The sequence below is a fragment of the Hevea brasiliensis genome, chromosome 14, assembly GCF_030052815.1.
Source record: "Hevea brasiliensis isolate MT/VB/25A 57/8 chromosome 14, ASM3005281v1, whole genome shotgun sequence".
Lineage (NCBI taxonomy): Eukaryota > Viridiplantae > Streptophyta > Magnoliopsida > Malpighiales > Euphorbiaceae > Hevea > Hevea brasiliensis.
In genome coordinates this window covers 22,028,013-22,055,933 of record NC_079506.1, presented here as the reverse complement: position 1 = coordinate 22,055,933, position 27,921 = coordinate 22,028,013, and the positions used below count along the sequence as shown (strand labels likewise).

The window sequence follows — 27,921 nt, the reverse complement described above, 5'->3', positions numbered from 1 at the left end:
ATTTTTATAGTTACGGTTAGTGTCGGACATCTGTACAATGTGCGGCTAAATCAAAATCTCTTTGCCGGCACAGAAACTCACTGCTACTCTTTCCCATTTCTAAAGTTTCGAGTCTTCTTTCATGTCTGATCGCCACTGTCGCAGAAATCAGCTACACGAACTAGCTTCTTTATCCTAGTCATGTCATTTACAGTCACTTTATCATGTCCTTTTTCCTTCTCTCAAACACCCCACCACCGGCACCGACGAAGAACTCACCACTTCCAATCTCGTCCCGAATCGACCATCCGATTTTTCTCTCTCTTAAAGCTCATCCTCCTTTTCTTCTTCTGCTTCCTCAAGCTTCTAGGAGGATTTCTAGATTGAATAGTAATAATGGCAATCTCGTAGATGATCCTCGGAATTGGAGTCGATCAATTAACAATGAATTTTTGGTTGATGATGATGAAGATGAGGATGAAGATGAAGATAGGAGTTTGGATCTGTTGGTTAGGTTCATTCAAAATGTTTTCAAGAAGGTATCTAAACGAGCCAGGAAGGCGTTGTGTCGGTCTTGCCTGCTTCCATCTCCACCGAATTGGTAATTTAGATGGTTTAATTTTTTACCAGTGAGTTTTGTTTCTGGGCGTCTTTTAATTTGTATCTTTGTTGATTATAGGTGGGGTTTTCCGTAAATGGGGTCCTAATGCTTGCACTTTTGTGGGTTTTTAAGGCATTTCTTTAGGTAATATACTCTACCTTATATCTTCAACTTTGCATTTCTGCTAGTTTTTGATTGCTGGCTGTTTACAGTGATAATTTTAGGGATGAATTCGTTTTCATCTGGTAATTATGTACATGGGATCAGTTATTTGTTTGATTTTTAGATTTTGCTTGTTCCTATACAAATAGGAACTGTGATGATTCTTGATCCGTTACAGTTAGTAGTGAAGACGTTAGTGGTCCTTTGGCAATTGATATTACCATTCTGAAATGTCTTCAGCTTTTGCTATTCTCAAACATCAGAACTGCCAATATATAATTGCAGAGTAAAACTAGCCTTTCTATAGTTCTATTTTCTTTCAACTTACAATGCGGTCTTCAATGGGTATTGGGCTATTGCTCCAGTTTTATGAAGTTAAATGCAAGAGTAAAACCAAAGAAAATGTTAAATCCAAGTTGGAATGGAGAGGCATAGCTTTGAGTTGGAGTTTCCAGGATATGTTGAATATGAGAGGAAGATACAGAAGACTTCTTTGGTATATTTGACTAGTTTGGTGGGAATGGTACAGACAGATGACAATGCTTGCAGGAAAATACTAACAATCATTTAGCTCAACAGTCATAAGTGGCAGATTAGATTAAGGGTGGTCATAGCAGCATTTGAACCCACAATTCTGCTTTAAGTATCTTTGTCACCCTGCCACATGACCTGCTTGCCACTTGCCACCACAAAAGGGATAACCCATGTATAACAATGGGGCAAGCTGTGTCACAAGAACACCCTGAAATAATGAACAGCATGTTCAGCAAGAATGTCATATGAGATTGTTCCCTTATTACAGACACTGTTTGGATAATAGTTAATAAGTTTGCACTTTATGGTTGTGAATAGTAGAATCAACCATTTGTTATGCTATTCTGGAATTTATGCTGTGCAACGATGTGTGTACAGCTGTACATGTGTTAGATTGGTGTATTCCCAAGTCCAGCAAAATGGAACACAGTTGAATTGTCAGATGTCCATTTATCTTTATCATGGGGCTGTAGTAGTGTGCCTATGCATATCATTGTAAAAACCTCCTTGATTGATTTGATTAGTTTAATGCTTACCTTTTTTTTTTTTTTTATCTTGCAAGTATATAAGGCCACAATTCTTCTACAACAATCCCTTACTTTCTTTCATCCAATATATTATTGGACCTTATACAGATGACCTTGGAAATGTATTGCCTTATGCAGTGGAGGGTGTGGGGGTTCCTGTTGATCCCCTTGCTTTTGCTGGACTTTCAGGTGAGTCCTTGATCTTTTGGATCTCTGTTATGTATGCAATACTTTCTGGTTGGATATGAGATGAGACAACTTACCGAGCAAAGAAACAAATTAGTCAAGCAATTTTGTACTTTCTTTTTTTCACCTTCTGATAAGTGAGTGTCAATACTTAATATGGCCATGAAGAATGCTAAAGATTTAGGATATGTTTAGTCACATGGTACTGGTAAAAGTTTCCTGATAAAAGAGTATAGTGAAGGATGCAAATCCTTCTTGTACATCAGTTATCTGTAGCCCTGCAAACCAGGTGTAAACTGACTTGTACACTCGCTGTTAATCATCTTGTTTTGAACTTTTACATTAGGACTATGCTTGAGGTCCTATTACAAACAATAATAAGAAGCAGAAGCTTTATAAGCACCTCTCTTGACTGATACAGACTTTGTGCACTATAGCAATAGATCAAGTTGGCAAATGAAACTGAAGAATGATGGACCATTCGATTTTTTTTTTCCACAAATTCTACATTTATTAACTGTCATGTTCGCCATTATAATTATCATGTTATGATCAGTAACATTAATTTAGCATACACTTATACATTTGCTGATTGGTTATGTTGGGTTGTGAGCTAGTTTATGAGTTTGGCTAGCAGCCTGGGACAGCGAGACCAACTTGAAGTATGTTGTTTTGGTTTGGTTGTTCTGGTTCTATATTTTTACAGAAGATGGTGTCCCATGTTGAGATCTTGACTCCTGACAATACTATGCGTCTGCAGGAATGGTTGTGACTTCATTGAATTTGTTACCCTGTGGAAGACTCGAAGGAGGTCGCATAGCGCAAGCTATGTTTGGAAGAAGCACAGCCACATTGCTTTCTTTTGCAACATCCCTCTTGCTGGGCATTGGTGGTCTGAGTGGAAGTGTGCTGTGTCTGGCGTGGGGATTATTTGCAACCTTCTTTCGAGGTGGGGAGGAACTACCTGCTAAAGATGAGATAACTTCTTTGGTAAATGACAGATATGCTTGGGGGTTTGTTCTTGGCCTTATCTGTCTCCTCACTCTTCCCCAATGAAGGAGGAACCTTCTCCAACCCATTCTTAAGTGATCCATTTTTCAGGGGTGATCTTTAAGATTTTTCTTTGTTCGTGCATAGAATTTTTCAAAGTGTCAAAGACGTATATATATGTATATATTTTACATGTAATCGATCAACTTTGAAACTGTGAAATTTCGGGTGAATTTCAATCAGAAATGTGTAGATATAATCATTATTGGTATATTATTTAAGTAAATGAAAATATAGCAATATAACATTTCTTTTATTTATATTTAATCTATTTAAAATGCTCTAAGAAATGTTTGTAAAATAAATCATAAAATATAAAGAAAATAAATACCACAAATAAATAAAAATTAATCATTTTCTTTTAATGTTTTGATTATTAAAATATCATTGAATAGGTTTGATAGAAAATTTTGGTTGAATATTAAATTTTTCTATTTATACTAAGAGGTGGTTAATTTGATTTTGATGTGTCATATTGATTTATATAGTTTATGATTATGACTTTTGATTTTTTTTAATATTAGTTAAGTTAAAACTAATTAATTAATTGTTGTTGTTGTGTATATTATCTAATTTTAAGCGAAACCAAGAAATGATTTTTCATTATTTTTGCTGATTTAGTGATTTTGTCAGTACTAATGAGTAATGATCCTTTGTTGAAGTAACATGTACTAAACCATTATCAATAATTCTATAATGGATATGGAAGTTGAAAAAAAAAAAAAAAAAACAAGAAGGAAGACGACTTTTATGTCGTGTGAAGGGTGATGATTTCGAAGAAGGTGACTAAGGGTAGGGTGAGTATTCGGTTCAAATCGAATTGAATTGAACTAAATCGAATTAAATTATGAAAATTGAATTACATATTTTAGAAGCTGAATCGAATCGAAATGGATGAAAAATCAAATTGAATCGAACGGTTCTATTTCAGTTCGGTTCGGTTCAAATAGATCGGCTTTGATTTTTATTGATTTTTAATTTAGACTTGATTTTCAGGTTTTTTAGTCTAGTTTTGACTTTGGTTTGAACCTAATAATCATTCATCAATGAAATTAAATAATTTTTATATATATAATTAAATATAATTCATAAATTCCCCATAAAAATAAATCAATTCAAAAATCGATTTGGTTCGATTTAAATATATAAAATTACTATTCGGTTTAGTTCACCAATTTTTTTCTTCAAAACTGAACCGAACCAAAATAATTGAAATTTTTATAATATAAAATCGAACCAAACTGATTAAATTTTAAAACTAAATCGATTGAACCGAATTGATTCGGTTCGGTTCAGTTTTTCGGTTTGAACCAAAATTTGCTCACTCCTAACTAAGGGGGTGTTTAGTTCACCTGTTGGATATAACTGATAGCTGATGGACACCTCAATAGGTGAACTAGAGTTTTTGGTAGGCTTAAAAAAATAAAGCTGATGACTAATAGGTAGCTAATATGCTACCTATTAGCTGCATTTTGTATCAGCTCTATTTTTAGAGCTGTTTCTCATCAGTTGATAGTTGATAGCTGATTTGATTTTATTTTTTATTGTGACTATATTATCCTTTTTTATTTAACTCAAAAATTAATATGATTAATACTTTTATCTTTTTCATTTATAATTTTAATATTTTAATTAATGCATTTCAATTTTGTTAAAATATTTTTTTATTAATAACATAAAATATAAAATATTTATTTACATCTAAAAACTTAAAATTAATTATAAGTTTTTTCTTTATCAACAATAATAATTATTTTATTATTTTATTTATATTTTTAAAGTTATTTAATTATTTTTTAAAAAAATTTAATTATTTTCTTATTTCAACAATAAAATAAATGATATGATATAATAGATTAATAATTATATATTTATTTTAATAATATAATAAATTTATAATTTTATATTTATTTTAATAATAAAATAAATTATATAGTATATACATTTATTAGCCATTTCGCATATAAACAGTAATAACTAAATATAGTATTACCAAACACTTAACATAAATCAGCTATCATCAACTACCAGCTATCGACTATCAGCTAATAGTAACAGCTATCAACTAACAGTTATTAACTGTATTCAACAGTTAAACCAAACATGCCTTAAATTATAAGAAATGACAGAAAAGGCTTGTTCCAAGAAAGAATTACAGATTAGAAAAAGAAAATATTGGGGTGGATGTATAAGGTGCAAAATGGAATAGAAGATTATGCTAACTGAAAAATACTTAAATGACCCGTAATTCAATAGAATTAATTGATAATTTCATTTATAGTATTAGAATTTTATTGAGCTATGAATAGATAGATGGAAGATTTAATGTATCAATATTTTGTGTTTGAAAGTGCTGAGTTTTGTCCTCCCAACTTAAATTTCTGATTTCACTCGATTATATTACCTGAAAAATACTTGAATTCATTTAAATTTACATATTTTAGTTAATAATTTGTATAAAATATATATCATTTATTAATTATATATTTTAAAATTTAATAATTTTAGAGAAAAAATAAAAAACTGTATTTTCAATTTTTTAATTATACTATATACTAATTAAATTACCATTTAAATCATATACTTTTGAGCCTTTTCTAATTATATCTTATTGTTGGCGTGACGTGATAAATCCATTATGTAATTAATATACGAATTCAATGATGGTGGAATATAATTAGTAAAAATTGAAAAATATAGTGTTGTGCACTGCGGAAACGTGTAAACTATAAAGAAATAAAGCAAACACACAAAACACTAATATTTACGTGATTCACCCTCTCAACATAGAGCTACATCTTCGGGCATGCCATCTTCCACTATCAATAATAAATAAATCATCGTTACAAGCTCATAGCTATACTACTCATCAACCCAATTACAGCCAAGAGAATCCATACAATATCAAACTGTTCATATTAAATATATTAATTAGTCCCTCTCAGTCTCCTCTAGACATAATCCAATATATTTACTATTACAACACTACACAATAAAGGGTGTCTTCAACTATATGGGCAAAAGGACTCTCACCAATGGACAAGAATCCCTTCCTCTTGAATTCTATGTCTTTACTCCACCTTAGGCTGAAGCCTCTCTCCACTGCAATGGACAAGTGACCTTCATCAATGGGCAGAGTCAAATCCTCAGCAATTGACAAGACCCCTCTTTACAATGGGCAATAGCCTCACTCCATAAACTGAAAGCCAAATAACCCTTTTCACCATTCTCCTATTTATAGTATTAATTCCCTCAATTCTGATCTGATTAGGAGTCCCACTCAATTTAGGAATAACACTAAAATAAGAGTTTTATTTTATATAGGAAATATTCCTCTATCCTATTGAGGAATATTTCTCCTACTCAAATTAGGAAAATGTCTCTTCAAATCTTACTAGGATTTCGAGTCATAATTCTAACAATTTCCACCTTGATTCAAAATCCATCAACCATTGCATACCTCAAATTCTTGGGTGCCTTCAATCATCACATCTCTATGCTTGAACTTGAATCCTTCAAATCATCAATCTTTCCAATCTTCATCTTGGATGTAACTTGCTTCTTTGCTTCTTTCTTCAAAAAATTTTCACATAATCAATCTTCTTGATTTTGCATCAAGAGCTTCACTTCAATTTCAACTCTCCATCATCACCATTATTGCATGTGCGACTTTTAAATGTCGCAGTAGCTCCACCTTTAACCAAACTCACCAATATTATTTCCATGTTGTGATACCAATTGTTGTGTACTGCGGAAGTATGTAAACTACAAAGAAATGAAGCAAACACACAAAACACCAATACTTACGTGATTCACCCTCTCAACATACGGCTACATCCACAGGCATGCCATTTTTCACTATCAACAATAAATAAATCATCGTTACAAGCTCATAGCTATACTACTCATTAACCCAATTACACACAAGAGAACCCATACAACATCAAACTGCTCATAGTATATTAGTTAGTCCCTCTCAGTCTCTTCTAGACATAACCCAATATATTTACCATTACAACATTACACCACAAAGGGTGCATTCAACTATATGAGCAAGAGCCCTCTCACCAATGAATAAGAATCTATTCCTCTTGAATTCTATGTCTTTACTCTACCTTAAACCAAAGCCTCTATGGGCAAGTGCCCCTCATCAATGGGCAGAGCCAAATCCTTAGCAATTAGCAAGGCCCCTCTCTACAATGGGCAACAGCCTCACTCCATAAGCTGAAAGCCAAATAACCCTTTCCACCATTCTCCTATTTATAGTGTTAATTCCCTCAATCTTGATCTGATTAGGAGTTCCACTCAATTTATGAATAACACTAAAATAAGAGTTCTACTTTATATAGAAAATATTTATCTATCCTATTGAAGAATATTTTTCCTACTCAAATTAGGAAAAAGTCTCTTTAAATCTTACTAGAATTTTGAGTCATAATTCTAACATATAGGATTAAATTGATTCTTTAAACTTTTATTTGAAAATAAGATTAAAACCGCCCCATAAAACTGCAAATGAATAGAAATTTTGACTAAATAAATTAGCAGACTTCCATCGTTAATCCAATTTAAGTTCACTCCAAATCACAAATCGAAACCAATTTGTTGCCAAGCTACTTCATCTTCCAACGTTACAATGGCAAACCTTAAATGACGGTCGCTTTTACTATAGAAGAAGTGAAGGAAAAAACATGATATCTATTCTTGTTCTTTTTGACTGAAAAGATTAAAATATATAATTAAAATTACTCTTTAGGAATGGCATTTACTTTCCAAAAGCATTATATTGAATAATAATTATATTAAAAAAATTATTAAATAATTAATATAGTTAATTTAATTAATAAAATTTATTCAGTTTTATTATTAAATCGATAATTTAAACCTTATTAATCGTTTTTTTAATAATTTATAAATTTTGCTGTAATCACTTAAAATAACTTTTAGAAATATTTAAGAAATTTCCCTCGAGTCCTATGAGCAGCTGGTCATCAACTTAACTATTTTTTTCTGAATTAATTAATAAACAAAAGATCGTGCATGATGGGCAAATCGTGAAATAGACGGCAAAGTCCCTTTTTTAATAATAATAATAATAATGCTAAGAATTGATAAATATGGAAACTAAATATAAAACAATTTTTTTAAATTAATTAAATCATGTAAACTAGTTACTTAATTTCCTAAATTAAATAAGTGAAAAATTGTTATTATTGTGGCTCCAATATCTTTCAGGATTAAGCATCCATTATGAAAATATGTGTATAAAATATATAAATTAATATGTCTTAACAAAAATGCTTTCATTAATCAATTAGACATAAAAGTAGGGATGACAACAAATCAAGTTTTATGAGTGCTCATTCTAACTGAACCCTTATAAAATAAATTTAGATGATATATAATCGGGTTTAGAGGTAATCAATTTCGGAAATTGAGTTATCAAAAGTCTTTTTCGGGTGGATCTCCTAGTTAATAACCTAATAGAACTTTTCAAAAGAAAATGTGGTACCCCATTAAAGCAATCACTGCAAATAGCCATTATATCTACCTAATGAAAATAGATGGCCACTGTCCCTGGATCTCTCAGACTCAGGATTATGTGATAGTAATTGTGATTGAAATTATTGAGCGCACTCGGTGTGTATGCATCTTTTTTTTTATCTAAATATAAGGTGTCATCTTTTTCAAATTAAGGAAAAACTGACTTTTTATTTTTAAGAGGGCACTATTATTTTTTAGTGCTATGATTCGTACAATAATTTTCCAAAAAGTGTTGCTAATTGGTGGGGGTTAAAACCTGAAAATACGGCATAAAAAAAAAAAAAACCTGATAATACGCCACTTATTTTTATTCAATGGCCGGTAAAAGCTGGTAGACTAAACTGTTTGTAGTCAGCTATACAGAATTAAAAATTGTTGCAATTTGTTCCAGTTTTCCCTTTAAATATCGTGGGATGAAACTTACCTATGCATGCAGTTTTCTTAGAAAACTCACTTGAAAATTAGACTAAATTCTTTGCTTCTGAACAGGGCATTGAGTGTTTGATCTATGGAGACCTTTCAATTTCTTTGGATCATCTGTCTGTTATCTGGAGAATTAATTTGTGGTGGGGTTGCTCAATTGGTGCACTGCAATGCAGCTGAGAGAGAGGCTCTTCTTGACCTCAAAATGGGTCTTAATGATAGCTGGAATCGGCTTTCCTCATGGCATGGAACCAATTGCTGTCAATGGTCAGGAATAGCTTGTGACAATACAACTGGTGCTGTTCTCGCAGTTGATCTCCCAAATTCATCAGGTCGTCAGCCATTAGGTGGGGAGATTAGACATTCACTCGCAAAACTTAAGTCCTTGAAATACCTGGATTTAAGTGGGAACAAATTCAGTGGTAAAATTCCTCATTTCTTTTCCTCTTTAGAGAACTTGCAATATTTGAACTTGTCATTTGCTGGGTTTAGTGGCGCAATTCCTCCAAATCTTGGAAACCTCTCTAGCTTGCAGTTTCTTGATGTCTCTTCATTTAGTTCAAATGTTGATAATCTTGAATGGGTGAGTGGTCTTGTCTCACTAAAGTATTTGAATATGTATTCTGTAGACCTTTCAAAGGTAGGAGGAGAATGGATTGAGCCATTGAATAAGCTTCCACTTTTATCTGAGTTGCACTTAGAATTCTGTGTTTTATCTGGTTTCATATATTCTATTTCTTCTGTTAATTTTACTTCCCTTAAAGTCCTAAAACTTCGAGACAACTCCTTCAAGGCCAACTTACCGAATTGGTTTGTGAACATTAGCAGCCTTGTATCTGTTGACATCAGAAATGGCATGTTGACTGGAAGGATTCCACTGGGTTTTGGTGAATTACCAAATTTGCAGTCATTGACGCTTAATTATAATTTCGAACTCTCAGCAAGCTGCTTCCAACTATTTTCAAGAAGCTGGAAAAAGATACAAGTTCTTGATTTATCTATCACTGAGCTACATGGTAGACTTCCTGCTCTTCTTGGAAATATGACATCTCTCATTCAATTTGATTTACACTTCAATTATATTGAGGGTGGCATTCCAAGCTCCATTGGTAAGCTTTCTAATTTGCAGTACATTGACTTGTCGTTAAACAACCTGACCGTAAGTTTACCAGATTCAATTGGCCAGCTCAAAAATCTTGTCGAGCTACGGTTGAACAATAACTTGCTTCAAGGTTCCATTCCTTCTTCTATTGTAAACTTACAGCGTTTGACTACCCTCACGCTTGCGTCAAATAAGCTAAATGGTACTCTGCCTGATAGCATTGGACTGCTTTCTGAGTTGTCTTCCCTTGATGTTTCTCTCAATAAATTGACAGGTGTTATTTCATAAGCACATTTTCATAGTCTGGGGAAACTGGAGAACATTAGTTTATCAGAAAATTCTTTCATTTTGAATGTAAGCTCCAATTGGGTCCCTCCTTTCCAAGTCATTGCCTTGGAGATGGGTTCATGCCATCTAGGTATGTCCTTCCCTTCTTGGCTTAAATCTCAAAAACAGGTCCACGTTTTAGATTTCTCAGGGGCTGGTATTTCCGGTTCTATCCCAAATTGGTTCTGGGACATGACTAGCATTCTAGCCATTTTGAATGTTTCTTTCAATAGTTTAGAGGGTCATATACCAAATCCATTCAATATAATTTCCTATGCAAGTGTTGATTTGAGCTCCAACCAATTCAAAGGACCCATTCCTCTTCCAAATGTCATCTTACTAGATCTTTCTAATAACCAGTTTTCTGGTAGTATACCAGAAAATATTGGTCAAGTCATGTCAGTGTTGTCATTTCTTTCACTTTCTGGTAACAAGTTGACCGGTGCAATCCCAGCCTCAATTGGAGAGTTATCGCTCGATGTCCTTGATCTTTCAAAAAATAACTTGGCAGGAAGCATTCCTTCAAGCATAGGAAATTGTTCTTCTCTTACTGTTCTAGACCTTCAAAAAAACAATTTGTCCGGTGAGATTCCAAACTCTATAGGTCAGACAACTGGGCTTCAAACACTTCACTTGAGCAACAACCAACTCTCAGGAAAAATTCCATCATCTCTTCAGAATTTGTCAAAGTTGGAAACCTTAGACTTCGGAAACAACATGTTGACAGGAAACTTACCACGATGGATTGGAGAAGCTTTTCCGCGTCTCAGGATACTTAGTCTCAGGTCAAATAAATTTTCTGGAGAACTTCCCTTGGCACTTTCAAATTCGAGTTCCCTGCAAATTTTGGGTCTGGCAGAAAACCAATTAAATGGTTCCATTCCTGCTAACTTGAGCAATCTTAAAGCCATGACTCAACAGCAGAACGTTAACCATTATTTGCTTTATGGAACTCTTTCTGACCATCACAATTACCAAGAGAACATATATGTGACCATAAATGGCCTTGGATTAACGTACACTAGGACTCTTTCCCTGCTAACCAGCATAGATATGTCTGGAAACAATTTAAGTGGAGAACTTCCTGAAGCAATAACAAAATTAGTTGGTTTGGAAGTTTTGAATCTATCAAGAAACCACATCAGTGGCCAGATTCCTAAGAGCATTTCAGAATTGCGTCAGTTGTTATCTCTTGATCTCTCAGGCAATAGGCTTTCAGGTCCTATTCCTCAAAGCATATCTTCATTGACATTTCTGGGGAATTTGAATGTGTCAAACAATAACTTGTCAGGCATAATACCTTCTACAAATCAGATGTCAACTTTTAATGCATCCTCTTTCGCGGGGAACCCTGGTCTATGTGGAGATCCTCTTACAGTGAAGTGTTCTAATGATTCAAACAATGGAGGAGACAATTATCCAGATGGTGGAGGGAAAGCAGATCAGACTGACATTGGCAATGGCTTCATTGATAAGTGGTTTTACATGAGCATTGGGGTGGGATTCGCAGCAGGTTTATTGCTTCCTTATTTAGTTTTTGCAATGAAAAGGTCTTGGGGTGGAGTATACTTTGCATTTGTGGATGGAACTGCTTATAGATTGTCAAGTGAGAAAATGAAAGCAGCTGCAAGAAGAAGAAATCGGGGCGCTCGTTGACGTTTTTCATTTTTCTTTTGCAAGTCTTAAATTTCTTGTACAATCTAGTGAAGTATTTCAGCAAGTCTCGGATTGTTTGAATTTGGAGAAAGGGAAATTTAAGAATAAACTTTTTGTTACTTCAACTTATTTGCTTGCTCTCTTCTTATTAATTTATTTAAAATGGTTAATTTGGAATAAATTATTTATAAGGAAAAATTTAAAAGAATTATTACATAATTATGCATAATTTTTTTTAATAAAAAGTTTTTAAATTAAAAAAATATATTCTTTTATTTTAAACTTAAAAATTAGTTAAATATAATTAATTAAATTAAATTCTTAAAAAATTTTACAATTTTTACCTATAAAATTTAATAATTTTTTTTGAAAAAATTATTGTTTGACCCTTAAAAGTTTTCAAAATTATAATTTTATTTATAAGCTTTAATTAATTTTTTCAAAATTACTATTTGCTCTGTAAAACTTTTAAATTTAAAATTTAACCTATAAAATTTTAGTGTATTCTTAGAAAATTACTATTTGCCTCTCTAATATTTTTATTTTTATTGTATTCTTTACACTTCTATGAAAATTTCATTCATATTTTTATATTATTCAATTTTTGATCTTTTAATATTATACGTTTTTATTTTAATCAAGATTTTATTTAGTTTTTTTATAAAAAATATATTTAAAATTAATATCTTACTCTATGAGTCGAACACTCGCTCTTGTTTACCCTATTTTTCCAGGCTACAGGAAAAGTTCTTTTTTAGAATAACTTGCTTCCTTCCTCACAGTTTTATTAGTAGTTATTTATTTGTATTATTATTTTTCAAAATTATATTCTAGAACTCCGCATGTATTAGCACTAATAATAATCTCGTCAAATATTATGTAAATTTAAGTTTTTGCGTTTTACTAAATGTAAAATTTTATGATATTTAAAATGTTTGCAAATGGTGGTATTAGGGCAGAGTTGTGTTCTCCTGACTTTAGTTTTGATGGTTATCGGGTTGAGTTAACCCAAATAAAAATGTAATATTTTATTTTATTTTATTTACAAAATAGGCCTCAGTTTTTTGCCCTGGTTATAAATTTGGGAATAATAAGACTTACTATAGGCCTCGGAGGTTTTATACTGACCTAGGTTTTAATGCCGGTACGGCCCGTGAGATCGGGACGTGACATAAATAAGAATGAAAATGGAGATACTTAAGTAAATAGTATAAAAAGATTTATAATATTTGAATATTGATATGAAATTGATTTCGAATATAACTTAATAGAAAAAAAAATTCATATAGCTAACTTTAACTAGTTTGAGAGACTTAATTATTATTGTTATTGTATGTTATTTAATTAATTATATATAACTTTATAGTAAATATTTGAGGAAAAATTATGCTAAGATGACAACATATAAAATATAAATAAAAATTATTCTATTTGAATTCAATTAGTAATTTAAATACCCAAAACCAATTATTTTACTTAGAAAATACTTGAACCCATTTAAATTTATATATTTTAATTAATAATTTACATAAAATATATTTATAATTAATAATTTATATTTTAAAATTTTTAATAATTTTAGAGAAAATATAAAAAATTTATATTTTCAATTATTTAATTATACCGCATATCAATTAAATTCTATACTTTTTAACTTTTTCTAAAATTATTGTGATAAATTTGTTATATTAAGAATATAAAATTAATTAATATTTATTATTCCGTAATTATATACTATTGTTAATGTGATGTGATAAATTCTTTAAGTAATTATTGTACGAATTCGATAATAATAGGATGTAATTAATAAAAATTAAAAAGTATAAAATTAAAAAATTCTATTTGAAATTAAAATTAGAACCACCTCGCAAAACTGATCTGAAAATGAATCAAAATTTTAAATAAATAAATTAGCAGAGACTTGACCGTTAATCCAATATAAGTTCACTCCAAATCACAAAACGCAAGCTACTCCATCTTCCAACGCTACAATGGCAAACCTTAAATGACGGTTGCTTTTTACTTAGAGGAGAAGCGAAGGAAAAAAACAATAATACCTATTCTTCTTTTTGACTAAAAAGATTAAAATATATAATTAAAATTAGTCTTTAGTAATGGCATTTACTTTCCAAAAGCATTATATTAATAATAATAATAATTAAGTAGTTAAAAGGTTAATTTAATTGATAAGCATTAGATAAAAAAAAAAAAAAAAAACAGAATTAGACGCTAAAACTTCAAAAGTCAGTTAGTCAGTTAATTAGCTGCTTCACATGTATTTGATTAGTTAGCTGAATTAGTTAGAGTCAGTTTCCTAGTTCCTTCTTTAGCTGGCTATATATATATATAAAAGCTAAAGAGACTCCAATATCTTTTTCATTCTTCTAAATTAATAATATTCTTTTTCCTTTTCTCATATGGTATCAGAGCACATTTTTTTTTCTCTCGAGATTGCTTCATTGTTCTTCATTTTCTTGCTGAAACCCTAAGCCTTTGTTCATGGCTACTAATCAAGATCCTACCCAAAAACCCTCTAGTCCGTATTATCTTCATCCTAATGAAAATCCAGCTCTTGTTCTGGTATCTCCAGTTCTCACTAGTCCTAATTACCATTCTTGGTCTCGTGCAATAAGGATGGCGCTTCTGTCAAAGAATAAGTTACATTTTGTTAATAGTTCTTGTTGGAAATCTACAATAAACACAAGAGGCTGCCACACAGGACTTTTATCAGATAGATGGTGACCAAAAAAAGTCTGCAGTAGGCTTGAGCTAATTTAGGAATTAAACAAAGCAACAGAAAAACAGAGAAATTATAGTAGAAAGACGGGATATAATTGGTTGAAGTTGCTATTTTATTCACTTACAAAATGAAGTAAACAACATGCCTATAAATAGGCTTTACACAATAACAAATTAGCAAAAGAAGAGCTGCAAAATACTAGCATAAAGTAGAAAATAAAGGAACAGAATTAACAACATCCAACTCCGTAAAAAAACACTAATATTTTGGTAACTGACTTTCAATCATTCTCCAATACTCCCCCTTGATTCAAAGTTACAGACACCAAGTTGGAGCTTAAAATAAACATGTTTATCTCAAGGAAGGGACTTTATCAAAATATCTACCACCTGCTCATTTGTGTTGCAGTACTTTAAAATGATTGATTCATCTGACACAAGATCTCGAATGAAATGAACTCGAATATCTATATGCTTGGTTCTTCCATGAAAAGCTAGATTTTTGGACATAAAAATTACGGCTTGATTTTTACAGTAAATTTCAGTTGCTTCCTGCTGTTCTTGATTGACATCAGCTAGAATTCTTCTTAACCATAAGGCTTAACATGCTGATGAACTTGCAGCTGTATATTCTGCTTCAGATGAAGACAAGGCTGTTGTTGTTTGCTTCTTTGAACTCCAGCACACAATAGTTGATCCAAGACTAAAAACATAACTAGATGTGCTTCTTCTATCCTCCAAACACCCAGTCCAATCACTATCAGTATAGCCAAATTATTTGAACTCTGAAACATGACCATACCATATCCCAAAATCGACTGTTCTAGCAATATAACGTAGAGCCCTTTTTTACAGCTCCAAAATGATGCTTTGATGGACAATGCATGAACCTAGAAATAACTCTAACAGAAATATCTGGCTGCGTATTAATCAAGTAGATTAAGCCTCCAACCAAACTTCTAAAACTCCTTGCATCCGCTGGTTCAGTACCATCATTAACTTGCAATTTTTCATTTAAATTCATTAGTGTGGCTACAATTTTACAACCCAAAATGTTAAACCTTTTAAGCAAATTAGCAGCATATTTCTTCTTTGACACAAAGATGCCATCTTCAACTTGCTTCACCTCAAGCCTAAGAAAGTAGTGCAACTCTCCAAGATCTGTCATTTTGAATTTCTTTTCCATGGAAGCTTTGAATTCATTAATAAGAGGAGAAGAAGATCCCAAATAAATCATATCATCCACATAGAGGCAAACAACGAGAAAATCATTTGTACCTTTGTGACGCCCCTCGCCCGTCTATAGTGTAGCCGAGCGAGGAGTGCCACATTCAGTGCTGGAGCACCCTATCTTATCTTGTCATGTCCATTGTTAATTTTAAACTTTATAGAAAACATGTGAAATTTTTTTTTCTGTGTGGAAACCAGGGCAGAGCCTCCTTTGTTTTATTGGCAGTTAGCAGGTTCCAATAGTTACCTGTTAAAAACAATTTCATCTCTTTACATGTCATATCATGTCATTTCTACTCATACCATTCCAAGTTCATTCATTCATTCATATAGAAATTCATATGCATAAATTCATAACTTTATTTACAATCCAAAATATGTAATTACAATTTTTATTTACATCACAAACTAGTAATTACATTATGATTATACACAATGAATCAAAACACTAGTCTATACATGGGCCTACCAAAATACAAAAGACTAATGAGGTGAACTTTGAACTGTATGCAGATCTGGTCAACTACGGTCGGAACACTATTGTGGCGGCTACTGATCTCTAGTACCTACGAGATGGAAAAACCAATGCACTAAGCAAATTGCTTAGTGGTGCATAATTTTAAGGAATAATAACTGAATAATTAAAAGTAATAGCTCTATGTAGAATTTTGCACTTCTAGGTCAATTATATATTTTATTGCACTTTGGAAAAAATTTACTTATCAGGATCTTATCTGTGCATATATCTTATTTTCAGTTTCCTTAAACTCATATCAGTGAAATTATTATCAATTCTAAGACATTTATAAATTTCCTACACTTTGGGAACAGTTAAATTTAACAGTATCTTTTCTGTTTATTTCTTATATAGTCTAAGTCATTTATGACTTTTTTATACTTTGAAAATAAATTAATTATAAGTATCTTTTCTATGTATTAATTTCATTCTCTGGTTTTTTAAACTCATATTAGAGTCTTTAGAATCATATCAGCGTATTTTATGTCATATCAGTGTATTTCATGTCATATCTGCATATTTGTGCCCAAATAACCTATAACAAACTATAATGCTGGATACATGAGAGTATATAGGTTAGACAGCCATATGTCTACCCTGTATATATTTTTCAGGCATGAGACCAGAAATAATGTTAGGCACAATGGCTAATGAGTAGGCATATAGCCTGTAAAACAATCATAATAGACATATATTGTCAGTTCATGATTTGCCCTGTAAGTAGTATTGCTATCTATAATCCCTAATTAGTATGCCAATCGATCCAACTATATAAATATAAGCCTAGGTTTAGTATGGGCAATTAAGTATTAATAATCATTTAACAGAATTTATATGTCCATGTGTCGTGGGAAAATGAGTCCCACATAACTATTTTATGTGATTTGGCATATATTGACTTATTAGGAATAAGTCAATAATTTATATCAAGAACCTTTCTTTAGGTTTATTTTTTTTTTTGTATCTTAATTTTTGCAAATCAATTTGAACAATTTATTTGGACAGCTTGTAGTAACATTTATGCCTAGTATTTTTCATAGAATTTGTTGCCCTATGTCTTATAATCATTTAGAAATTTTAATTGTAATTTTTCAAGCCTTATGGAATTATTTATAGTCACATTATTGGCTTGAATTCAAATAGCCTATATTAACATGCTTTCCATTTAGGTCAACAACTTTGACCTTAAATTTAGGCTTCATACATTTATAATTTGAGAAAGATGTCTAATACAAAGTTTTAGGTCTGTTTCTTAGCTTTCCAGATTGGTATGGCTCATTTCAATTGAAGACTTCTAGTGGGAAATATACTTAAATGAATATGCTGGGTTTAATGGTCACTTGTACCATTTCTAGTTTTTGTACACTAACTTTTACCTATCCATTTGATCAGTTTGTAGCCATTGTTTGGCCCCTACTTCCTTCATGGAAGTTGTTCCTCTCTGTCTTGTCTTTATTTTCCCTTTTAAATCATGTCAATTGGATGTTTAGAACTCAAGTTATGGTAAGATAACCATAACTGATTCATTTTCAGATTCTGGTTCCTTAACTAGGCAGCTTTTGGAGTTAAATTTTACCTAATTAATGGAACATGTTGCAGTCACTTTTAGGCATTGTGATCTTTAGAGAAATTGTTGTCCTATGTCCTATAATCATTGAGAAATTTGAATCACAATTTTTCAAGTTTTTTGGAATTGTTTATGGCCAATTAACTGACCAGGACTCATATACCCTGTGCTAACGGTGTTCAGTTCAGGTCAGTGAATGCAGGTCACTTTCTAAGATTCTTAACTTCATAATTTGGGGAGGGTTTCTAAAACAAAGTTGTAGCCCTGTCTCTTATGTTTCTGGAAAGGTATAGCACATCCCAATTAGATTTTTCTAGTGGGAGTTATGACTAAAAGACTGTTCTAGGGTCAAGTGAAGTTTGGTCAGATTCCAGGTTTTGATGCAGTGAGTTGTTCTAACTATTTGACCTAATTCTTTTGATTTCTGAGTTTTGGTCAAAATACCAATTTTGTATATCTGTGTCTTGTGGACATTTTGCCACTAGTTTCATTACATTTAAGTTCTTGTAGACCAAGTTATGGCCATTTTTGCCAAAACTGGTTGGGTAAGTTTATGTCCAGCAGTTTCTGGACAACCTAATTCTAGACAGTTTTGTGACCCTACTTGGGCTAGTAATTTAGTTTGGTTTAAGGCATTTTGGGTTCAGTGGTCTTCATGAAAATTGTAGCCCTATATCTAAGCTTTCCAATGGTATTAAATTCATGTCATTTGGACCAATATAGAGGGAGTTATGACCAAATGAATATATACTGTTCATTTGGTCATTTTCTGGGTTTTGTGCAGGGTCATCCGGATTTGGGCAGAAAATTGGTCAAGTTTGGACAGAATTTGAGCATAGTTTCTTCATGGAAAATGGGCTATTTTGGGTCTAGTTTCACCTCCAATTGGCCTCATACCAATTAGAGTCACATAATTTCAGTTATGATTCACCAAACACACTGGACTCATTGAGTCCCAAATCTACAGAAAATGGCACTCCCAATATTTAATCTCCTCCAACTTCCTTACTTCAATTTGACATTCAAGGCACTTCTAAATATCATCAACACATCTCAACAATCCAAATTGCAAGGTATAATGCAAAAGTACCAAAGTTAGGTCAAACCATAACTCACAATTTCAACCTTAAGAAACTTCCATGTAAATCAACTTCTAATACTTATAAATGCATAAATCAACATCACTCACTTTATATACACTAAAGTCATCAAAGTCCATCACTTACCATGGGTACCGAAAATTCACTCCCCTCATAACTCACTAATTTCTTTTAGTTTCTTGCAAATTTCACTTCATTTTAACCTTAACTCAAGGATTAATAAAGGGAGAAAGGAATATTAGGCACTAACCTCTTGTGACCCAACTTCAAACTCAACTTTTCTTCTTCTTATGGGTATCTAAAGCTTCCTTATGGAGTGGGCTAAATTTTTAATGAAGGGGACTATGGGTTTTGGTGAGGAGAAAGCTTGGGAAATCAAGCTTTAAGGAAAATAAAAATGGTGGAAGGGAGCATCCATGGCAGCCGGCTCAAAGGAGAGAGAAGAGGTGGAGAAGAAGGTGAGTTAGGTAGGTTTTGTCATCTTGTGTCTATTTATATACATATACTTATTGTACTTTAATTTTTTAAAATGTCATTAGCCTTTTCATTTTCTTTTCTTTTCTTTTCTTTTTCTTTTCTCTTCTTCTTCTTCCTAATTAAAATCATAATTTTTAACTTATATTAATTATTTCATTCTCTAAATTTTATTTTGACATTTAGGTTAAAATTCACCTCTAGGGGTGAAATGACCAAAATGCCTTTCATAGTACATATCGGGTTATTTTTATTATTTTTGTACTAATTAATAAATTCTCTTAAATTTTATTTTATTTTCTCTAAATTTTCTTTAACATCTTTAATGTCATTTTTACCTAAATAAACCTTTAATTAGTCCCAAAATTATTTTCCTATATTTTCTTAACATTTATTCCTTCAATTTATGTCTCTTCACTATAGTTTAAGTGTAGTCCCAAACAGTCTGACTGTCCGAACAGACATTAGTCGTCGGAACAATAGAATATACAGACTACATACGGTGAGGGCGTCACAACCTTGCTTCATACCATAAAGATTGGGCTCATTCTTACTTCTTTCAAAGCCATTTTGGAGAAAGTAAGTATCAATTTTGTTGTACCATGCATGCGATGCCTGCTTCAGTCCATAGAGAGCTTTTCGGAGCTTATACACTTTCTCCTCTTTGTCTTTAACTATGAATCCTTTAGGCTGAGCAATGTAAACCTCTTCTTGCAATTCGCCATTTAGAAATGCTGATTTAACATCAAACTGATACACGGTCCTTTTCAAATATGTAGCCAATGCCAAGATCATTCTGACTGTCTCAAACCATGTAACTGGAGAGAAAATATCATCATAATCCACTCCTGGTTGTTGTGAATAGCCTTTCACTACTAATCACGCTTTATGCTTTTGAATTTCGCCATCGGTTTGGTTCGAAAGACCCATTTGACTCCAATTACTTTCCTGTCTTTGGGAAGATCTACAAGCTCCCACGTCTCATTTCGCTGAATTGCTACAAGTTCCTCCTTCATTGCATTGCGCCACTCTTCTTTTTCTACTACTTCTTCATAAGTTGTTGGATCAGCAACAAACAAGGCCTGTGTAGACTCATAAATTTTAACCAATGATTTGAATTTCCTTGGAGGAGAGTCATCTTCAGATGAACTTCTGCTATTTGAAGATGACAAGTTTGGTGAAGTTGGAGGATATGAACTTGAAGAATTTGGGGAAGGAGGTTGTTGGACTTCAGTCTGTGGAGCTTCATTTAAGACTTCAAACTGAACACCATCTGGATTTTCTTCCCAAATCCAGCTTGCTTCCTCATTAAAAATAACATTCCTGCTGATAATAACTTTTCCACCAATGGGATTATTCAGCCTATATGCTTTAGATTGAGAACAATAACCAATAAAAATGCATTTTATTGATTTATCATCTAGTTTACTGTGATTATGTGAATCAATTAAAGTATAGGCAATGCAGCCAAAAACCTTTAAATGGCTTACCCACGATTTCCTCCTACACCAAGCCTCATATAGTATTTGATTCAAAATAGCCTTTGTTGGGGATAAATTGAGCAAGTATACTGTCGTTGCTACTGCTTTTACCCAAAACTGATATGGAAGTCCTTTAGTTTTCAGCAAACTTCTCGCCATCTCAACAACTGTTCGATTTTTACGTTCAATGACATCATTCTACTCTAGAGTGTATGGAGCAGTCAGCTCTCTTTGCAAGCCTTGTTCTTTGCAAAATTGATTAAATTCCTGCAATACAGACTCACCACCCCTATCTGTGCGCAGCGCCTTGATGCAACTTCCAGTTTGCTTCTCCATAAGTGTCTTGAACTTTTTAAAGTTCTCAAATGTTTCTGACTTGGATTGCAAAAAATACACCCTGCTCATCCGGCTATAGTCATCTGTAAATAACAAAAAATATCTACTCCCACCAAATGATTATGTTTTCATGGAACCAACCAAGTCAGCATGCACAAGCTCAAGACAAATAGATGCCCTTCTAGACTTCCTTATAGGAAATGGTTTCTTACATTCTTTTCCATATGCACACCCTTCACATACATCTAAAGACTCAATTTTACGCAACCCAAAAACCATTTCCTTTTGACTCAATAATTTCAGACCTTTTACATTTAAATGCCCATACCATAAATGCCATAATCTTGACTCACTAGCTTCTTTGACAATAAGTGCATGGCTTTCAAGACTAGAAATTTCAAGTGGGAATAATTTGTTTGGTGTCATACGAACATCAACTATACTTTTGATCTGATTTTTTATCTCTAATCACACAAGACACATCATCAAACACAATAGAATATCCAGTAGCCATGAGTTGCCCAAAACTCAATAAATTCTATGACAAACTAGGAATGTAATAGACATCATAGAGAAGCTTTACATTACCATAACTGTTTTTTATTGCCACAGTACCTTTGCCTTCCACTTGAATCTTCTTGCTGTCTCCAAGTGTTACTTTTTGTTTGAAAGTGTCATCAAGCTCCTTGAATAGTAATCGTACACCAATCATGTGATTAGAGCATCCGTTGTCCAGGAACCAAATGCTGCTGTCAATAATTTCTTCTTGATGAGCCATGAAAAGCTTGAGCTCCTCCTCTTCTTGTTCTGCATAATTTGCTTGTTCTTGTTTTTTTCTTTTCCAGCAGTCAGCTTTTAAATGCCCAAACTGCTAACAATAGCAGCATTGAACACCACTTTTGTTACCTCCCTGCTGCTGTTTTTGATTTTGGTGCTCATCACCTCGTTCTCGTCCTCTGCCGCGACCACCTCTTCCATGAAATCCACCTCTGCCACGTCCTCTACTGCTTGCTTCTCTTTGCTCATTTTTCTTATGTGATGCCTCCCCCTTTACATGAAAAGCCTTTTCTTCATTTTTCTCATCTAACCTATTCAGTCTTGCCTCATGGGATTGCAGTGACCCCATCAATTCATCAAATGAGTAGGTAGCCAAGTCTTTGAATTCTTCTATAGTTGCTACTACATGATCAAAATTTGGAGTCAAACTCCGCAACACTTTTGCAACTATGGTTTGATCAGAAATCTTTTCTGCATAGGACCTCATTTGATTAACAATTGTAGTTATTCTAGACAAAAACTCTTGCACTGATTCTCCACTTTTCATATGCAAGGTTTCAAAATCTTGGCGAAGAGTTTAAAGTTTCATCGTGATTACCTTCGAGGAGCCTTGGAACACTGTCTGCAAAGTAGTCCAAGCCTCCTTGGCAGTAGTTGCTACTGCAATTTTTGAGAAAATTGACTCATGTACTACTTACTGAATGAAGAATAATGCGTTCGAGTCTTTCTTCTTGTTCTCTCTTAGCCTAGCCTCTTCATCTGGATCAGCAAATCCATTCTCAACCAAGTCCACAGATCTTGAGACTTGAATAATGTCTTCATCTTAATACTCCAAAACTCATAGCTTTCACCTTTGAAAACTGGAATTGCTGGCTGAGAAATGCTCACAACATTGTCATTAGTTGCCATGAATCTTTACGCCCAGTTACAAACGAACCTGGCTCTAATACCACAAATGTTGGAAATCTGCAGTAAATGCAAGAGGCTGCCGCACAAGACTTTTATCAGATAGATGGTGACAAAAAAAAATCTACAGTAGGCTTGAGCTAATTTAGGAATTAAACAAAGCAACAAAAAAATAGAGGAATTATAGTAGAAAGATGGGATATAGTTGACTGAAGTTGCTATTTTATTAACTTGCAAAATGAAGTAAACAACAGGCCTATAAATAGGCTTTACACAATAACAAATTAGTAAAAGAAGAGTAGCAAAATACTAGCATAAAGTAGAAAATAAAGGAACAGAATTAACAACATCCAACTCAGTAAAAAAAAAAACTAATATTTTGGTAACTGACTTTGAATCATTCTCCAACAGTTCTTTGAAGGCTCTTGCAACTATAGATCCTTTGTATCCTGCTTGGGAGATATGTAACACTATGGTGTTATCATGGTTAATCCATTCTTTGTCTCAGTCAATTACTCACAATGTGATTTGGATTGATAAGGCAACAGATGTATGGAAAGATTTGAAGGAAAGGTTTTCTTAGGGAGACATCCTTCAAATTTCAGATCTGCAGGAAGAGATTTATTCTCTCAAGCAAGGTGATTAAACAATTACTGAATATTTTATAGAATTAAAGATATTGTGGGATGAATTAATGAATTTTAGACCTATTCCTAATTATTCTTTGTGCAAATCCTTGTAACTATGGTTCATTGCTGAAAGGTACAGAGTATTTGGATCATGATTATGTAATAAGATTTTTGAAGGGTCTGAATGATCAATATATCATTGTTAGATCTCAAATAATGATGCTAGATTCATTTCCCACAACCAACAAAGCATTTTCTTTAGTTGTTTAATAAGAAAGACAGATCAGTTCCTCAGGTAATCAAATTGAACCCAAAGTGCTTGTTAATAAAGCTATTAGAGGTAATCAACAAGAATTCAAGCCAAAGTCATTTTGTAGTGGTCCAAGATCATTCACTAATAATGGTCCAAGACCAGCTACACCTTCTATTGACACAAGGCTTTGTACTTTTTGTGGGAAGCCAAGGCATACTTTGGAAACATTCTATAAGAAGCATGGCTATCCACCAGGTTTTAAGAGATATTCTACTACTACCAATTATGTTAGTACAGATGATGATCCTACTGTTGTTCTTCAGCATTCTGAAGGTGCTCCTATTAGTCAATCCCAAGGGAGTCTTGGTAATATTCCTAGTTTTGGTTTCATTCAAGATCAATACCAAGGTTTGCTAGCCCTACTTCAGGCTTCACAAATTAATTCATCTACTACTTCTAACTCAGTTCAGTATCCTCTTGTTGTCACACCTTACCCCTCCGTAAGGCATAACATGACCCCGTAGTATACCTAATGAATTACCAAACTTCGTCTACTGATAACTCATTAAATACACTATAAGGGATTTTAAACCTTTTCTTATTTCTTTTTACAGTAGTGAGCACTTTTGACAGGTGTTAAAAAAATTTTTTTTAATTGAAGTGAAATCAAATAACAAATCTAAAGTATCAATAATTTATGTAAAAATTTCGGTAGAGTGCCGTCTGTATTTAGAGCAAAACAGTTCTTCAAAAACCTGCAAAAAGTACTTCCAATATATTTGTTCAATTCCAAACTCCAATATGGTTCAACTCAAATCAGTGTCCTCAACACAGTTTAAACTCAATTCAATATCATTTTCAGCAATTTCAAAGATAAAGTGCAAAATAAATGAGTATTTCAAAAACTAAAATAAGAGAATTGTAATACAATATTTTGACAGGCCAAAATAATTTATAACTTTATTTTACAACTTTAGTTTACAACTGCTCAAGACCAAGTACAATATATACATACAGTTCACATACATCACAACAAAAATTACAAAAGGTGGTATACTCAATATACCCGATAGAATCCCAAAAATGTAGCACAAGCAGCCTACTATGCTGCTTTATCTATCTATCTACCTGCGACAGCAATAAAAAAGCTATCACTGAGCCAATGTCTCAGTGGTGCACAACATTAAGAAAATACAATTTAAAACCATAAATAATAAATCACATAAACTGTGGATACTTAAAATCATAGTTAAATTCAAAAGACAGAGAATGTCATTAAGAATTAAATTCCATTTCACAATATTTCAATAAATACCAATAAATCACACACACAGCTTAATCATAATTCCAAAGTCCAATTCATCCCAAAAGCCAATGGCTAATGAGGAATAACATAGCTAGCTAGCAATTATATGAGTACTCATCCTATTCATCCTCAACTGGCACACACCTCAACACTTCAGCCAGAGAGGGAATTCAAAGCCAATTCATCCCACTAGACAAGCTAGCGAGGAATTTAATCAATATACATAATAGCTGTGATTTCAAACCATTTGCAATATTTTCAAGCAATAAGTATCCATCAAATTTCATTCAAATAAATTTTTCACAATTTAAGAAATAACATACAAATTGTCATAATTTATTTCAATTGAAAATTCAAAAGAAATAACTGTTGTACACAAACTTCTGATGAGTAGCCTCTTGGCCTTGACTCAGTGGTTCTTTCCCCTTCTCTGAGTCTTTGCTAACTGAAACACACAATTTAAAGTGTTTCATTACTCATTTAAATTGTTTCTAATAATAAGGTTCAATAATTAAATTTTATTAATACTATTACTTTCATTAGTCAACCTATAATGTTGACCTTTAATACACACTAGGTGAATTAATTTTAATGTTACCAATATGTCACATTTTATAGTCCTTTAGTATTGGTATATGTTTCCAATTTCATTTTCAAGTGTATTGCATTTTATTGCAATTTATCGGATTTTGGTATGCTATTTTGACCTAGCCGGATGACCTAGTTTTCTTAGTTTTTGGGTTCTGGTTAGAATTATAAACTTGTAGGTCTATGTCTTATTGAACTTTTGCTACAAATTTTAGGTCATTTGGAGTTTACTAGACCAAGTTATGGTCATTTTACCAATGCTGGACAGGTTGCACTAAAATGGCAAACTTAGGTCATTTTTAGGTCACTTCTAATTCTGGTAGGTTTTATACCCAAATTTTTGCAAGCATTTTGACTTGCTTATGGTCATTTCTGGGTTTTGTGATCTCTACAAAAGATGTAGCCCTATGTCTAAGATTTCCAACGGTATAAATTTCAGGTCATTTGGACCTATTTTGAGTGAGTTATGGCCAAAAGACTGACTGCTGTTCAAATGGTCAATTTCTGGGTTACCTAGTTTGTAATTCTGGATTAGATCAGTTTTAGTGTCACTTTCTGGACAGAATTTTGGTAGGCTTTCAACATGAAAGTTGGCACATTTTATGCCTAGTTTCACCTTCAATTGGCCTCATGCCAATTGGAGTCACACAATTCCATTTATAGCTTAAAATACATACTGCCCTTAACACATTTCTGAAGCACCAACCAATCACACATTCAACTAGCTATAACTTCACTTCCCAAACCTTATTATGCATTTGTATCATACCACAACCATTCATCACTTTACATTATAGTCACTTTGGGCAGAATACAATGACTTTTAATACACCAATTATAGTCCTAAATCATAATACACCAAATATAGTCCTAAATTACAAAGTGCATTTACAACAATATATACATGTAAACACTCCCAATATTACATATAACTTCACTAGTAAATTATATACAGATTCTGCCACCTTCAATACCATAATTTAACAAACCATTCATGAAATTACACACTTCCAACTTCACCATAATGCTGCCCAAGTTACACATATACATTAAACTTTCATTTTCAATTCATAAACTAACAATTCAAACTATATACATGGTAAATCAACTCCTATACATTTAAGCACTTAAATCAACACCTCAAATCACTATTTACATGAAGAAATAATTCATTAACCTTAAGATTCCATGGCTGCAGAAAATAGTACCTTCTAATAACTCATTAAAACCTCAAAATTTCTTCACAAATCCACTCATCACAACACCAACACAAACTTTAACAAAGAAATGAAAGAAAATTGGACATGTACCTCTAGTGGAACTTATCAAACCTCTTCAAATCTCTCCCTTTTTGCTCCCAAAATGCTGCCCAAGGTGTGGTGATCAACTTTAATGAAGACAACTAGGAGAAATAGTGACTTGAAGATGGTGGAGTGGAGCTCATGCGTGTGGCCGGCCATGGAGTTTCCATGGAGAATTGGTTTTGGCTGAATGGTGAGAGGTTGAAGATGAGATTATTTTTTGTCCACGAAGGCTTATATATGGCCACTTAAGCATGGTTAGTGGAGCACTAACCTTGCTTAATTATTTAAATAATCCAAAGTTTCTTAATTTTGCAATTATGCCACCAACTTCCACTATTTATAATATGTACCACATTTCTTATTTTTCATGACATTTTTAAAGTTTAATATTATTTTATTTTCATGGACATTTAGGTTAAAAGGCAACTTGGAGTGTCAACTGATCAAAATGCCCTATTCGGGTTGTATTTCGAATTTTTCAATGCTACCGATTAACTTCTTAACCCATCGATTTCTTTAATTTTCGTTTTTATTTATATTGACTTGCTAAATTTTCTTTGACATTTCCAATGTCAATTACACCTCTATAAATGTTTATTTAAGTCTTAAAAATATTTTCTAGG

The 27,921-nt window shown here is 32.6% G+C and overlaps 1 protein-coding gene and 2 pseudogenes across 1 annotated transcript; 2 read left to right on the top strand and 1 right to left on the bottom strand.

Moving 5' to 3' along the window:
• The first annotated feature begins 10 nt into the window (after positions 1–10).
• On the top strand, positions 11–3,045 carry LOC131172901 (probable zinc metalloprotease EGY2, chloroplastic; annotated as a pseudogene).
• Positions 3,046–9,038: 5,993 nt separating this feature from the next.
• Positions 9,039–12,192, top strand: LOC110663086 (receptor-like protein EIX2; annotated as a pseudogene).
• A 3,238-nt stretch (positions 12,193–15,430) lies between these two features.
• On the bottom strand, positions 15,431–15,998 carry LOC131172899 (uncharacterized mitochondrial protein AtMg00810-like). Its single transcript, XM_058134439.1, has 2 exons — positions 15,684–15,998; positions 15,431–15,565 (listed from the first exon to the last, which is right to left on the bottom strand). Exons 1-2 carry the CDS (start codon positions 15,996–15,998, stop codon positions 15,431–15,433), a joined length of 450 nt encoding a protein of 149 aa, XP_057990422.1.
• Between the last annotated feature and the right edge of the window lie 11,923 nt (positions 15,999–27,921).